General features: G+C 54.7%; 4 protein-coding genes across 4 annotated transcripts; 1 reads left to right on the top strand and 3 right to left on the bottom strand.

Moving 5' to 3' along the window:
• Window positions 1-2822: 2822 nt before the first annotated feature.
• NCS57_00589100 (Pyruvate carboxylase) lies at window positions 2823-7056 on the top strand (the record flags this gene model as incomplete). The annotated part of the gene is made up of 8 exons (XM_053055798.1): window positions 2823-3098; window positions 3322-3359; window positions 3420-3451; window positions 3509-3628; window positions 3681-3742; window positions 3801-4647; window positions 4699-6896; window positions 6949-7056. 8 exons carry the CDS (start codon window positions 2823-2825, stop codon window positions 7054-7056), a joined length of 3681 nt encoding a protein of 1226 aa, XP_052914753.1.
• Window positions 7057-7866: 810 nt separating this feature from the next.
• NCS57_00589000 (uncharacterized protein) lies at window positions 7867-9236 on the bottom strand (the record flags this gene model as incomplete). The annotated part of the gene is made up of 2 exons (XM_053055797.1): window positions 7867-8974; window positions 9028-9236. The coding sequence occupies 2 exons, from the start codon at window positions 9234-9236 to the stop codon at window positions 7867-7869; spliced, it is 1317 nt and encodes a 438-aa protein (XP_052914752.1).
• Window positions 9237-11665: 2429 nt separating this feature from the next.
• On the bottom strand, window positions 11666-12245 carry NCS57_00588900 (uncharacterized protein; the record flags this gene model as incomplete). Its single annotated transcript, XM_053055796.1, has 2 exons — window positions 11666-12020; window positions 12082-12245. 2 exons carry the CDS (start codon window positions 12243-12245, stop codon window positions 11666-11668), a joined length of 519 nt encoding a protein of 172 aa, XP_052914751.1.
• Window positions 12246-14145: 1900 nt separating this feature from the next.
• NCS57_00588800 (uncharacterized protein) lies at window positions 14146-14826 on the bottom strand (the record flags this gene model as incomplete). The annotated part of the gene is made up of 2 exons (XM_053055795.1): window positions 14146-14688; window positions 14770-14826. The coding sequence occupies 2 exons, from the start codon at window positions 14824-14826 to the stop codon at window positions 14146-14148; spliced, it is 600 nt and encodes a 199-aa protein (XP_052914750.1).
• Between the last annotated feature and the right edge of the window lie 319 nt (window positions 14827-15145).

Below are 15145 nucleotides of genomic sequence, written 5' to 3'. Positions count from 1 at the left end.
CACATGTGTGTTTTTGACCAAGAGCTGGAGTGGGTGGTTGATCATCAATAAGGCCAGCGAGGGATATGGCAAGATGGAGGCGCCGGCGAGCGGCGAGGCGCGCAAAATGCTTCGAAATGCCCGGAACGGCGACGACGCACCCCGCACTCGTCGAATCCGCCGAGCTGGGGGGCTCGGGGCTGGAGCTCGGAGCTCGAGCGAGCTGGAAGCTGGAGATGCGAGTTTGGGTCGGCGAAAACAGCCAGGGACCGATGGAGGGTTGGTCCCTTGCCTTGGGTGGTGTGCCCCCCGTGGTGGTGGCCGTCCCGTCCGTGGGTGCGCCGTAGACGACGACCATGACGGGAGGCCCGTGGCGGGGGACCCAGACAAGGCCGTGACCGTGACACCCATGACCCATGGGACACACAATCCCGAGATGCTGCAGCACAGAGATGCGATGCGGCGTGCGTCGGGAAATGCTGCTGCGGCTCTGTCGCCGTGTGCGAGAGCCTCGGGGCAGGGATCCAGGGTCATCTCGCCAGATGGTGCTGCATCATCACAACGAGTCGACACATCCTCGGCATTAAGGAACGCCCAGGGCGATGCAAACGTGGATCCTCTGACTGGACTTCCCTTTGTCCATGGCATGGCAAGCCATGGCAGAGACCACACACAGCATGCTCGTCGCTATGCCGGCGTCAGGCGGGTGGGACATACAACCTCTAGAGGTAAAGTTGCGGTGCGGGCAACCTCTAGAGGTAAGGCGTGAGTACAGGCAGAACCTCTAGAGGTAAGGTGCGCTCAGGTCGGTGTACGTGGACGAAACGCAGAGAAGCGCAGAGTACCTTTGGACCGGATTGTTGAGGAGCAGAAATTTCTTTTGCCGAGCGAGGGGAGCGAGCGCACACACCACGGCGCAGCGTCGGTCGCGTTGGACTGGGCAGCGGTTGTTGTTGAGATTATATGAAAAGCTTGGGAGATAGATACTGAGATATAGGCCGATAGAGCTGATAGAGACCAAAACCTGAGCCAAAACAAACAGGTCATGGCCAGGACAGCTGCGCACTATCGATGGGTGCTGATTGGCCAATGGCTTTTGGCTGAGCCAGAGAAAGAGCGAGTTGCGTCAACTCACCCGCGCGACCATTTTTTTTTCTGCTTGGCTCGCTTTTCTCGTCGCAAACAACACCGAGACAGATCATGGCCCCCATCCACAGCCGTCCATAAGCCAATAGCTCATCTTGTCGCACTAGTTAGTTATGCATCCAAATCCACTCGTTCACTTTCCTCATCTCCAACAGCCGGTGCTTGGTCCGCCTGAGTCTGTTCGGGCATCTGATAGGTGCTCTTCCCGTGTCGCTCGTTTCTCCCTCGTCCTCACCACCATTCATGGATCTTGCTATGCCCATCCATCGCCTCCCGTCCCGGCCGGGACTTGTGAATCTGCCACCACATCTCGCACCATACACGCCCCCCATGCCCCCATCTGTCTTGTCATTTTGCCTGTTCCCGGGCGAGGCGCGGGTCAAGTCTATCATCAACCCATGTCGATGGTACACGGTGCTCACGATGCGTGCTGCGGCGCACCACCACCACGTTTCTCCCAAGCTCGTCCCCCCCCAGTTTTCCGGGGTCTAGTCTACCATGCCTCTGTCTGCGCTCCTCCTCCTCCTCCTCCCACAGCCGCCTTGCTGTACAGTTGCTGCTGTTGCCTCTGCCTCTGCTTCTCCCGCCGCTCTATGCATACATAGGACGCAACCCCCCGTTGCTGGCTGCAGCACCTCGACCGGCCCGGTCCAACAGCATCCATGAATATCTCCATGGATCCGTAGATGCCAGATGAACGCCTCCGGGAGCCCAGAAAGGTAGCCTGCCCAGTGGGAGAAATGACGACTGCTTGCCTGGACAACAGAGACAGGAACAGGGTCTAAGGAATCTGGCTCGGCGAGGTACCTGCAGTGTCCGCCGCGGCTGTATGGCCGAGCCAAGTCCCACCCCCAGCTCCGTTAGCTGGTGATCGTCTGGAGACTTTTTTCTCCTCCTCTCATTTCTGCCGTGATCAAATGGTATTCAAAGTCCGCACCTCTATTGCCGTTTTGGTATGCTGGACGCGAGCCCTCAAACTCCGATCCAGGTCCGTTGAAGACACGGCTGGTAAACCGCCGACTAAATTGGTAGCGGGTGGGATGGTTCCTTGGTGTCAACCGCCGGCTCTATCAAGCTCCGGAGGGGGCAGACGGAGCTGCCACGGACGTTTTCTGAGTGAGTGAGGTACTGACCGCGCCGTCCCCGCCTGCGCGCACCGCACCGTCGTCTGGAGGTACAAGCCATTTTCCTGGGATGAGTGCGCCTTCCCACTCCATCATGATGGGCATCTCTCAAGACACGCCCTCCGCGCCTCCGCCTTCCAAATTACACTCCCTACCGTCCTGGGTAGCTCTTTCCCCCCGGCGGCCGGGTGTGTCACCGACGAGTCTCATCGAGCTTGCGATGGCGCTTGGGGTCGTCCCTACAAAATCCCCTCGCCCGCCTGCCTCTCTCTTCCTCGCATTCTCTCCCCTCTAACCCTCCAACCCTTTCCCCTTTGCTACAGAGTATCACCTTCATCCTCGCGCCTCCTCTCTGTGCTACTGGGTGATATCGCGGTCAATTCGTGAGCTGGAAGAGCTGTCGTGGTATCTTCATACCGACAAGCGTGCTCGTTACCCCACCACCAAAGAAAAGACCCCGCCATCCCCGAGCTCTCGACTGCGAAGCTCCCCCTCTCCGCCAGAGCTTGTCGCCTGCCTCCATCACCAGCAGCTCCGTTCGCTTTCAGTTGTCTCTGACATCAATCGCCCAGCATGACTGCCGAAGCCCCCCAGCAGCCCCTCACCTTCACCGATGTCTTCGAGGATGAGGAGGTCGAGGAGATCAAGGAGGCCAACACGGTCCACCACATCCGTGCCAACTCCAGCATCATGCACGTGAAGAAGATTCTCGGTGAGTACCTGGCGCGCGCTCCAGGGCCGTCAATGGCTTCGCGGACGGGCCCAATGGCTCCTTTTGCGCTTACTCAAAGAACCCTCGCTGACTCGGCTCTCTTCGCTCTTCTACAGTCGCCAACCGTGGTGAAATTCGTAAGTCACAGCTGACCCATTCCCTTGATCGGACCCGCAATCGGCTAACATGTGAACAGCCATTCGTGTATGCTGCCCTTCCATTCCTTCCAACCGACCGTCCAATTTTAGACACTGCCAAGCTAACACGAATACCCCATGATAGATTTTCAGAACTGTGAGTCCTGGCCCTCGGCATTGGTCGACCTGTTTTTTCTGGGATACAGCGACTAACCCTCACTAGGCTCACGAGCTGTCTCTGCACACTGTTGCAGTCTTCAGGTACCCCTCACTTGAATCCACGGTCCGCGGGCGCGAGTGTTCATAAACTAACTCTCACAGTTATGAGGATCGTTTGAGCATGCACCGACAGAGTACGAGACTACCCTGTGCCGTGGTTCAATGATCGTTTTGCTGACCACGTTCCACAGAGGCCGATGAAGCCTACGTCATTGGCAAGCGAGGACAGTACACCCCTGTCGCCGCGTACCTGGCTGGTGATGAGATTATCAAAATTGCCGTTGAGCACGGCGTGCAGATGATCCACCCTGGTTCGACTAACCCTTCGGTATCCGGGATTCCCCACGCTAACTTGGTCCCCAGGATACGGTTTCCTCTCCGAGAACGCCGAGTTTGCCCGCAACGTCGAGAAGGCTGGCCTCATTGTAAGTCTAAATCTACCCCACCACTCCCGTCATGTCCGTGCACTAACCCCGGACCTAGTTCGTCGGCCCCTCTCCCGACGTGATCGATGCTCTCGGTGACAAGGTCTCTGCCCGAAAGCTCGCCAACGCTGCCAACGTTCCCGTCGTCCCTGGTACCAATGGTGCTGTCGAGCGGTACGAGGAGGTCAAGGACTTCACTGACAAGTATGGCTTCCCCATCATCATCAAGGCTGCCTTCGGTGGTGGTGGCCGAGGTATGCGAGTCGTCCGTGAGCAGGAAAGCCTGAAGGAGTCCTTCGAGCGTGCCACCTCTGAGGCCAAGACTGCTTTCGGTAACGGTACCGTCTTTGTCGAGCGATTCCTTGACAAGCCCAAGCACATCGAGGTCCAGCTTCTCGGTGACAACCACGGCAACATTGTTCACCTGTACGAGCGTGACTGCTCCGTTCAGCGACGACACCAGAAGGTCGTTGAGATTGCCCCTGCCAAGGACCTTCCCGCCGATGTCCGTGACAACATTCTCAACGATGCTGTCCGTCTGGCCAAGACTGCCGGCTACCGCAATGCAGGCACTGCGGAGTTCCTGGTTGACCAGCAGAACCGCTACTACTTCATCGAGATCAATCCTCGTATCCAGGTCGAGCACACCATCACTGAGGAGATCACTGGTATCGACATTGTCGCTGCTCAGATCCAGATCGCCGCTGGTGCTACTCTGGGCCAGCTCGGTCTCACCCAGGACCGCATTTCCACCCGTGGTTTCGCTATCCAGTGCCGAATCACCACCGAGGATCCCGCCCAGGGCTTCCAGCCTGACACTGGCAAGATCGAGGTCTACCGCTCTTCTGGTGGTAACGGTGTCCGTCTGGACACTGGTAACGGTTATGCCGGTGCTGTCATCACTCGTAAGTGTACACATACATCGATTCACTAGGACCTTACTAACTCCAAATTAGCCCACTACGACAGCATGCTTACCAAGCTGTCCACACATGCCAGCACATACGAGATTGCCCGCAGAAAGTCTCTGCGTGCCCTGATTGAGTTCCGTATCCGAGGTGTCAAAACCAACATTCCCTTCCTGGCTTCCCTTCTCACCCACCCCACCTTCATCGATGGAAACTGCTGGACCACCTTCATCGACGATACTCCTCAGCTCTTCGACCTCATTGGCAGCCAGAACCGTGCCCAGAAGCTGCTGGCTTACCTCGGTGATGTTGCCGTCAACGGCAGCAGCATCAAGGGCCAGATCGGCGAGCCCAAGTTCAAGGGTGAGATCGCCGTCCCTGAGCTCATCAACTCTGCTGGCCAGAAGATCGACACCAGCCTGCCCTACCAGAAGGGATGGCGAAACATCATCCTTGAGCAGGGCCCCAAGGCCTTCGCCAAGGCTGTCCGCGAGTACAAGGGTACTCTTCTTATGGATACCACCTGGCGTGACGCCCACCAGTCTCTCCTGGCTACCCGTGTCCGTACCGTTGATCTCCTGAACATCGCCAAGGAGACCAGCCACGCCCTCTCCAACCTCTACTCTCTTGAGTGCTGGGGTGGTGCCACCTTCGATGTCGCCATGCGATTCCTCTACGAGGACCCCTGGGACCGACTCCGCAAGATGCGAAAGCTCGTCCCCAACATTCCCTTCCAGATGCTTCTCCGTGGTGCCAACGGTGTTGCCTACGCTTCGCTGCCTGACAACGCCATTGACCACTTCGTTGACCAGGCCAAGAAGAACGGTGTTGATATCTTCCGTGTCTTCGATGCTCTCAACGACATCAACCAGCTTGAGGTCGGTATTAAGGCAGTTCACAAGGCTGGTGGTGTTGTGGAGGGTACCGTGTGCTTCTCCGGAGACATGTTGAACCCCAACAAGAAGTACAACCTCGAGTACTACCTCGACCTTGTTGAGAAGCTCGTCAATCTCGACATCCACGTCCTGGGTATCAAGGATATGGCTGGTGTTCTCAAGCCCCACGCCGCTACCCTCCTGATCGGCTCTATCCGCAAGAAGTACCCCGATCTTCCCATCCACGTCCACACCCATGACTCTGCCGGTACCGGTGTGGCCTCCATGGTTGCTTGCGCCAAGGCTGGTGCTGATGCTGTCGATGCTGCCACTGACAGCCTGTCTGGCATGACCTCTCAGCCCAGCATCAACGCCATCATTGCCTCGCTTGAGGGTACTGACCTTGACCCTGGTCTGGATGCCAAGCTCGTCCGAGCCCTCGACGTCTACTGGTCCCAGCTCCGCCTGCTCTACTCTCCCTTCGAGGCCCATCTCGCCGGCCCCGATCCCGAGGTTTACGAGCACGAGATTCCTGGTGGTCAGCTGACCAACATGATGTTCCAGGCTTCTCAGCTTGGTCTTGGATCTCAGTGGCTTGAGACCAAGAAGGCCTATGAGCACGCCAACGATCTCCTTGGCGACATCGTCAAGGTCACCCCCACCTCCAAGGTCGTCGGTGATCTTGCCCAGTTCATGGTCTCCAACGGCCTCTCCCCCGAGGACGTCAAGGCTCGTGCCTCTGAGCTCGACTTCCCCGGCTCCGTTCTGGAGTTCCTTGAGGGTATGATGGGTCAGCCCTACGGCGGCTTCCCCGAGCCTCTGCGATCTGATGCCCTCCGTGGCCGACGCAAGCTCGACAAGCGACCTGGTCTCTACCTCGACCCTGTCGACTTCACCAAGACCAAGCGCGATCTCGCCAAGAAGTACGGTGCCCCCATCACCGAGTGCGACATTGCCTCGTACGTCATGTACCCCAAGGTCTTTGAGGACTACAAGAAGTTTGTCCAGCAGTACGGCGATCTCTCCGTCCTGCCCACTCGATACTTCCTTTCTCGCCCTGAGATTGGCGAGGAGTTCAACGTTGAGCTCGAGAAGGGCAAGGTTCTTATCCTCAAGCTCCTTGCTGTCGGCCCCCTGTCCGAGAACACCGGCCAGCGTGAGGTCTTCTTCGAGATGAACGGCGAGGTCCGACAGGTCACCGTCGTCGACAAGAAGGCCGCCGTTGAGAACATCAGCCGACCCAAGGCTGATGCTGGCGACAGCAGCCAAGTTGGCGCTCCTATGTCTGGTGTGCTGGTCGAGCTCCGAGTCCACGAGGGCTCTGAGGTCAAGAAGGGTGACCCTCTTGCTGTCCTCTCTGCCATGAAGATGGTGAGTAATTCTACGATGTGTATTTGCGAACAGTTGCTAATTTTGACTCCAGGAAATGGTCATCTCTGCTCCCCACAGCGGAAAGGTTGCCAGCCTCCAGGTCCGGGAGGGCGACTCGGTCGACGGCTCCGACCTTGTCTGCCGCATTGAGAAGGCTTAATTACACCCAAAAGGAGATTGGAATGTTGCTTTGCAGTAAAAGGGTTGGGAAGAATTGCTTTATGGGTATGGATAACTGAGCGGAGTACCTCACAGAGAAGCTGATGGGAGAAAGCTCTGGGTTCGGCGCGAGGAGACGTCCTATGAATGAATAGCCTTTTGAACAGGACTTTGAATACAATTACGAATAGCTTCAGTCGTTAGGATACCTTTTGAAATCAGAAGTTGCTTTCTGAAGAGTATCAAGTAGGCATCTTTAAGATGGGGGGTGACATGTCTTGAGCCTGACCTTGAGAAGTAACTTAGATTACTTCTACAAACTCTAAGATTGCTATTATATAAAATACTGATAAAATATTCGTAAAGGTTTACTAAGGATTAGCACCCAGCTACCATAAATTAGGTGGTCAAGTTGGTGTGCCGGATACCCGCTCCTCACCAAAACTGAGATTATCTCGACTCGAGCCCCTGGATGTGGGCCGACTCAAGTGGCTGGTTTAAGGCGATACATGCGTAACAAATGTCTTTTCATTTTTAAGCGTCCGTCTCCCTTTCTCCTTTTTGAGTTCGTGCAGAACTGTTTTAAGAGAGGTCTTGTGAGAGGAGGTAAAGAAGATAGTTGATGGGGTAAAAATCTACTGGTAAACAAATATCCATCCCGAGACGCCAATCCATAATCCAACTCCATAGAACAACCCAAACTCCCAGCATATCCACATGGCGTACATGTCAATGCGTGAAACTCCGAAAACCCAGCCATAAGTTTTGCGTCTCATATCCAAAGCCTCGTCAAGTCCTGTCAACCGGTCACTTAAAACTGGTATGGCTTGGCACCTGGGTACGCCTCATATGTAGGTGAGCGCTGTGGCCGTGCAAAGCCCGAGTTGAAGTCAAAGCCGGAGTTGTTGTTGATCGGGGACTGGGGCTCCTGGGGGTACTGTCGCTGGGGGACAGGGTGGGAGCCATAATGCGCTTCGGGGGCTGGGGTGTGAGATTGCTGGCCGTAACCGTAGTCATGCTGAGGGGCGGGAGATTGACGAGCAGGCTGGGCATAGGCGTAGTCGTTCTGGGGAGCGGGAGATTGGCGATATCCGTTAAAGTCATCCTGAGGAGCTTGCCTCACGCCGTAGCCCTGGGGAGCTGGCGAAGGGCCACCTCGATATCCGCCATAGTTTGCATGATCATTCTGAACTGAAGATTGACCATAGCCTTGCATCTGACCATAACCTTGCGTATGACCATATCCTTGATTCTGGTCATATCGTTCATTACCAGTGGGGGGTTCAAATGCCTGGTCTGAGTAACCATTTCCACCAATCGAGTTGTAGTTGTATGCCTGGTGATCAATGGGCGAGTAGGCATCCTGGGCCTGGTTATGGGCCAAGTAACCACTCGAGTTGTTGGTCGGTTGGCTGTATGGGTTCAACTGGTTCGAACCGTTGTTCATGACGCCCACCTGCTGGCCTGTAGCTGGCTTCTTGGCAAGAGAGTCCAGCTCGACAGCTTCCTCATGGACCATGACCTTCTTGTTGCTGGCCTCGTCCCAGCTGGGCATTTCGGGGAGGGCATCATCGTTTCGCGGCTTGGACATTTCGAACTCGGCGTACTGGGGTGGCTCGGAATGGGAGGACTTGGGTGCAGGCGCAAATTGGGGCATAGTCGAGTTCATAGTCGAGGGGTTCATAGGAGGCTCTGATCGGTATCCGTGGTGCTGGTTCTGGGGGGCGTAAGGGTCGTCGAGATGCTTGATTTTGCGGCCGCCAGGAGGATCGCAAGCGCCGCAGCAGTTGCCGCAGCACTGCAGGCATTGGAAGCAACTACAGCAGCATGAGAGACCGCAGCAACAGCAGCGGATGATACACCAGAGGATGCTGAATATGATGAGACCACCAATGATAATGACGCCAATAACCGGCCACCTAGACGTTGTTAGTGGGGGAATAACACGACTTATATGATAGACAGCACACACTTGCACCAGGGCACATTCATGCAGTTGTCCCAGCTCGAGAAGGCGGTCGCAAAATCATCGACTTTGTCCGCGGCGTCGGCGACTGCAGCGTTACCAACCTCCTGTCGCCGCACCAGGCCGGCGGCAAGGCTTCGAATGACCTTGTCCTTGACGATCTCCCAGTCGCTTCCCCGGAGACTCCGGATCATGGCCTCATCGATAGAGGGCATTGTGGCGGTTTTCAAGCTGAAATCGAGTAAATGATGCTGTGAATATCGAATAACGAATGTTTCGGCAAGTTTGTCGAGATAGGTGTCGTAGAAATTGAGGTAGGTTCGAGGTGTATTCCAAGAGAGTGGTATTGCTCCGTCGCATGAGCTGAGTGAGTTGAGTAGGTGGTTCACAACGCGCGTCTGTCGGTTGACTGAGAAACGATTGAATCTATTAATGGAGCTCTGGAAGCAGAATACGAATGATTCGAATTTTCAGCGTGGATGTGTCTGTCGGGCTGTCGTGGAATGAAGGAACGCAGCGGAACGGGTGTCAGTCGAGTCAGTCGCGGGAGTGATTCAAACAGAAGTTAAAGCGACGCTCGCGCCGATAAAGAAAAGGAGAGTATAAACGAAAAAGAAGAAAAGAGTGAGAGTAAAATCCAGAAAAGGATCGAGAAGATGCCGTAGAGGCGGTGGCCGTGTCAGCACAAGGCGTTTAAACGAGGGAGGCTTGAGTTCAAGAATAGAAGTGAGAAGGAGGGAGGAAGGAAGCAACACGCGGCCCAGAAGCCAGTCAGAGTCAAAGACGGGCGGGAAGGAAGGAACCAAAGGGAACCGACGGGGAGGTTTTGGCGGGCTTCTTCAAGGAGGCGCTGGAACGGAGGGCCGCTAGTGGTCTGCGGCGTGGTAATTTACCCCTTGGAGGCGCCAAGGACCCCTGTCGAGCAGATGCTGAAACCGTGAAACCTTGGGGGCTATGCAGGATCCTATGGCCTCGCGCTTGTCAGTAGACGATCCAGTCGAGTCGTTTACGGACCCAACAATACGCCGCTGGACAAAGAAAGACCGAATTTCAACAGAGGTAGATATACAGAGTACGCGGAATAAAGATCTGAGCAGAGATCACCGTACAGAAACACATTGTCACGGATAGTGTCGTTTGATCGTCGGCCATGTTCTAGCCCTTGCAAGTACGAGGTCGGGGCGATCACCAGTTCGTGAGACATTCTCAAGGGAGGCTGTGAACGAAACCTGCAAATCCTCATTATGAGACAGACAGATGCAAGAATCGGCAATGCCGTCATGCCGTCAAAGCAGGTTCCAGGTCAAGCTCATGGCTATCTGCGCATTGCTGCCGTGGTTTTGTATTGTAGACACCAGCATGAGAACGAGTATACATATTTTCACCGGGCTGTCAATGAAGAAAACCTCTGACTGCGTCGTTCTCGGCACTGAGCGATATAAATCAAGCTAATTCCTGTCAAACCATATACTGCCACTCTCACGTCAAACAACCCCCGTCCTGGTGCGGCACGAGGTCCGCATGGCATGGGTAAGGTTCGTTCTCTTGCGGGATGGTTTCATCTACATGAGCATCGAGAGGAAGACCAACCTTAAAAGCGATGCTGAAAGTATCAAAGAGAATTCTATGTGAGTTTTTTTTTTTACTAGAGACTCACAGCTTGATCATTATTCTCATACATAACTCAGGCTGGCCACCTTCCCTGACACGGGCAATCCAGGGGCTCCCGAAATGACAGGGTCGCTTCGATAGCCGGACGATCCTGTCGCAGACCTGACTAGAGAAGCTGAAACACATGACAGGAGAAGCTGTCATTGAACATCATTTCCCTCAACTCGGAATATCGTCATAAGATGGACTGCTCATTCATTGGTCTATGCCGCTTTTTAACTCTGTGCCGCGTTTCTCACCGCCAGCAACTTTGACTTTACTCGGCCCCGAGGATGAGTTGACTTTTGTGGTGTTTGATTGCGATATGCAAGAGGGATTGACATTGACAAATTGTTCTAGCTACCAGATCATCGTTAATTGCTACACCAAAACAACCCTTTTCAGTACACGCTCCGTCAATGGCGTTTCATGCAGACTCAACGGCTGTGGCTGTGGAAGAGAGGTCGTGTCTCGTCGAGAGAACCACTGACAGCGGAGTGGCGCCCGCTTGTCGCTCGATGTTGCCCACGCACCTCCAGAGCACATGAATGGTTGGCTGCTTGTTGGACACTGTCTTGGACTGACAGCTCGTACGAATCTGGAGCTGGGACCGGATCCCCGCCTTGCATTGCACAGCTGATGACTCCTGTCGATCATGGTAGCCAACACAAGCGGCAGTTTGAGCTATGAAGCGCAGGTCTCTCTCACCTCAATAGATGCTCTTGAATCAGTATTATGAAACTTGAGCATGACGTCAGATGATTTCTCAGTGTGTACAAAGCTATATTGAGCGTATGAAGAGCAGATATTGCTGAGCAAGTGACACAAGATGATATGCCCTTGCCATCACCATATTACACGAATACCTCCATCGCCTCTATCGTCAAGCCTGACAGTAAAGCATCCCGTCCAATTCAATTCCAGAAACGCCTCATCAGTGGTATCCTTTTTCCCCAAACGGCCGTTCCAGCATCGTCATCCCCTGGCAGTTCCCTTACTTGCCCGGGGGAGGGCCAGCAGGCGGCGTGTAGCCTGGGTCGTCGCGCTGATATGTGCCCTGAGGAGGCTGAACACCAGAGTACTGCCCTTGACCGTAGTATCCATCATTGGGGTTAAAGGTGGTGCCTGTGTACTGGGGCTGCTGGTGCTGGGCGTAGGCAGGTGGAGGCGGGGGCGGGCCGTATCCATACTGCTGCTGCTGGTTGTAATCGCCCTGGTAGCCGCCCTGGTTGTAGTCGTGCATCTGGTGGTTGTTCTGGTTGTTACCCCAAGGCTTGTTGTTGGGAGCCATCCAGCCAGTGCCGTAGATGGGCGTGGCGCCACGGCGGCGGCGACGACGGGAGGAGAATCTGAGAGGACCATGGTCAGTATCTTGCGGTGAATGGAATGGAGAATGTAGAGATGGCTTACAGGCATGTCAGGATGAGGAAGAAGAGGAAAATGCAGACGCCGGCCAGGACCCAGCGTCCCCAGTAGGACCAGTTGCTACGCCTACATTCGCGGCGGAAGCTATCATAGACGTAACCGTAAGGGCAGCCCCAGGCGCGCTCAAAGATTTCCTCGACGGGCGCCATGGTAGAGTGTTGATTAGGTAGATGCGCGATGAGAACTCGCGATGTGGGTGATGATGTTTTTTTTTGTTGAATGCCTGCGGACGAGGTTGGTCGAGAGACAAGGCTGTAAAGGTATGTAGTGGTGTCGCAAACACGGGCGCGCAAAAGCCCAATCCGACCACGGTTAGCGAGGTGATCGGGGGAGGCGTCGAATCGGTGGTTAATGACGTGGACTACTGGTAAGAGTAAGACCAACAGGTGGTGACGTCGAACGACGAACAATAGATGGAGGGGGAGTTTTGATTTTGTAGGTCAGAAAATAGGTAGGTATTGTAGGTAGATGAAGTGAATCACCTGGTGCGAGGGGAAAGAGAAAGAGGCAGCCAATGCAATCATGCGGGAGCACACGTATTTTCTACTGCGTCGTCAACCAAGAGAGCCAAGCTCCCAAGCCCAAAGCCAAGAGAAATCCCGGCACGCCCAAACCGTCATCCCACTCGCTCAATCACGACCAGTTTACGCTGGGCATCACAAGGACCTTTTTCTCGGCACGCCCACTTTTTCGGCTCATTTGTAATTTGTCTCGTGGCTGTGCCCAGAAGGTGTCTCGAGCTGTTTCGGAGCTTGGCGACAAGAGGTGGGAGCATCTTTGGTTGCTGTAACGATTTTGCCTTTATTGATGCAAGCGAATATGCCGCTCTTCCCGTCAATGCTGACCGTTTGAATGAGACACCATCTCATTGAATTGACAAGCAATTCCCGATAAGCATCAAGGGTATCATCTACACTGTTGTCAACGACTTCAATATAATTACTTCCTACTCCGTAGACTAGGTACCTACAGTAACAAACCATCATCCCACACCGAAACTCACCTCTCGGTCGGAGAAACCAAATATCGAGCAACAAAGTCACCTGCCCTTTTCCATCAAAAAATCCTGCTCAGCCTCACGTCGTCGTCTTTCCCTAATCCCACTTGGGCCTTGAAGCGTCGCCACCAACCTCTTGGCCCCGACTCTGGGATGACGTCTCCCCTTCCCCAGCCCCGAGAGCTCCACCCCCGAATTGACAAGGGGATTCACAAAAACCCCAGCCCATAGCCATGCCTGCTGTGCTTCGAGAACCTATGCTATGTCGCGAGAAGCTTCTACTAATGAAACAACTGCCTACTAATGGCGATCAATCTCCTTCAAGATTGTTAGATCTCAGTCCGACATCGCCATTGCCATAATCTAACAAACAGTGGAATTCAACCCAAGCTTTAGATACGAACAGGCCACATCCGGTATGCCCCGTGTTCCCATCACACGTCATTACGCAACTCCGTACAAAAACAAAGCATCCTTTCACAGGAATTCACGTTCCAAAAAATCAGCCATGATGCACGAAATTAATTCAATTAACGACGTGGACAAAGAGTCTCGTGCTGATAAGCGCTAGAGAGACTGCAACATGTCTAAGTAGCATCATTGCATCGTATCGTATCGCATCAAGCGCTACGACCCGCTCAGTAGTCGTCAGCCGCTGAGCCTCTTCCATACTTCCAAATCCTCAACCTCGTCGACGAGGTAGAGATCGCTTCATTCATCCATGTATACAAGGCTTGGTATTCCCTTCCATGCCTTCCAGTCCATTCATCGCAATCCATGTCGCTCAAGTCGAGTAAATCCATCCGTCGTCACCGACGACGCCGCTGCACCCAGATTCCAGAGACAGGGCGAAAGCTGTCTTCCATGGTAATCATCGAGAGGAGAGTCGCTGTCAGAAGATTGACGGCAAGTTGCTTTTAGGCACCAAAAACGCCGTCATGAGACATGCTGAGAAGCGACAAAAAATTCAGTATCCCCAACTCCGTTGCCCTTCGTAACGACCAGAATCGTCCATCGTATAAGTGTAAAGGAATTCGTCAAGCACTCGGCGTCTAGAGACCAGCCCTGGGGAAAGAGTATCGCTGGCGTCGAAGCTCGTCGGCCGCCTTCATGTTGCGCTCGGCGGCCTGTTGAGCCTGCTGCCGCGCAGCGAGGGCGTTGATCTTCTCGCGGGCCTTGAGCAGGCTGCTGTTGTCCTGCTGCTTGATCTTGGATCGAATGTCGTAGAGGGTTATGAGGGTCGAGGCTCGGTCGATGTCATCTTCAAACTGTATGGCAGCCTTGTCAGCAGCCAGTTCCCAACTACGCCGAGGAGGCGACAGGTAGTGGAGGCGCCTCACATCAGATTCACCACGGCGAGGAGTGCCGGGGATGGAATTGCCAGCTGAGCCGGGCAGAGAACTGGGAGAGAGGATTCGGCGGCCAAACTTGTCAAACTTGCCCTCTGAGGACCAGTGGCGCTGGATGCCCGAGGGGCGTCGTGAGTTATGAGCGGAAGGCGTTGAGTGGGAGGTGGATGCTTGGGCGTCGGTCGCGGTATGGTTGCTCGTGGAGGGGAGGTTCACCGTGACGATGGCGGCGGCGGCTTGGGGTTCCTGATGCGCAGGAGATGTCAGTAATGAGCCACAGCGCGAATCATGGGTACAAAAATGGGAGTGGTCATGACGAGAACATACAGCAGCGCCGAGGTTGCTGAGGTCGGCGAGCACCTGAGAAAGCTGGAGGCTCTCCATGATCGAGATGGCGAGGTAGTGTGTGATGTGTTATGTACGGCGGTGATGGTGATAGTTGTGCTTGTCGGGAATGCTTCCTATCGAGCTCATGTGAAGTCGAGGAGGAAGAAAAGGTTTGGTCAGATTAGGAGTGAAGCGGAGGTTAGCACGGAGGAGGGGGCTTCGGGGGAGGGAGGTATGATGGATTTTATTGAGCACCCCTTGGTTCACAAAAGCTGAGGTGCCAGCGCTGGGTTGACCTGAACTGGGCTGGCGGCTGCTGGCTCCTGGGCTGGCTCCTGGGTGAATTTTGGGTTTCCCCTTCGGTGAAGTGGAGGGC

This window comes from Fusarium keratoplasticum, chromosome 4 (genome assembly GCF_025433545.1).
Source record: "Fusarium keratoplasticum isolate Fu6.1 chromosome 4, whole genome shotgun sequence".
In the NCBI taxonomy this organism is placed as follows: domain Eukaryota; kingdom Fungi; phylum Ascomycota; class Sordariomycetes; order Hypocreales; family Nectriaceae; genus Fusarium; species Fusarium keratoplasticum.
This window is presented reverse-complemented; position numbering and strand designations above follow the sequence as displayed.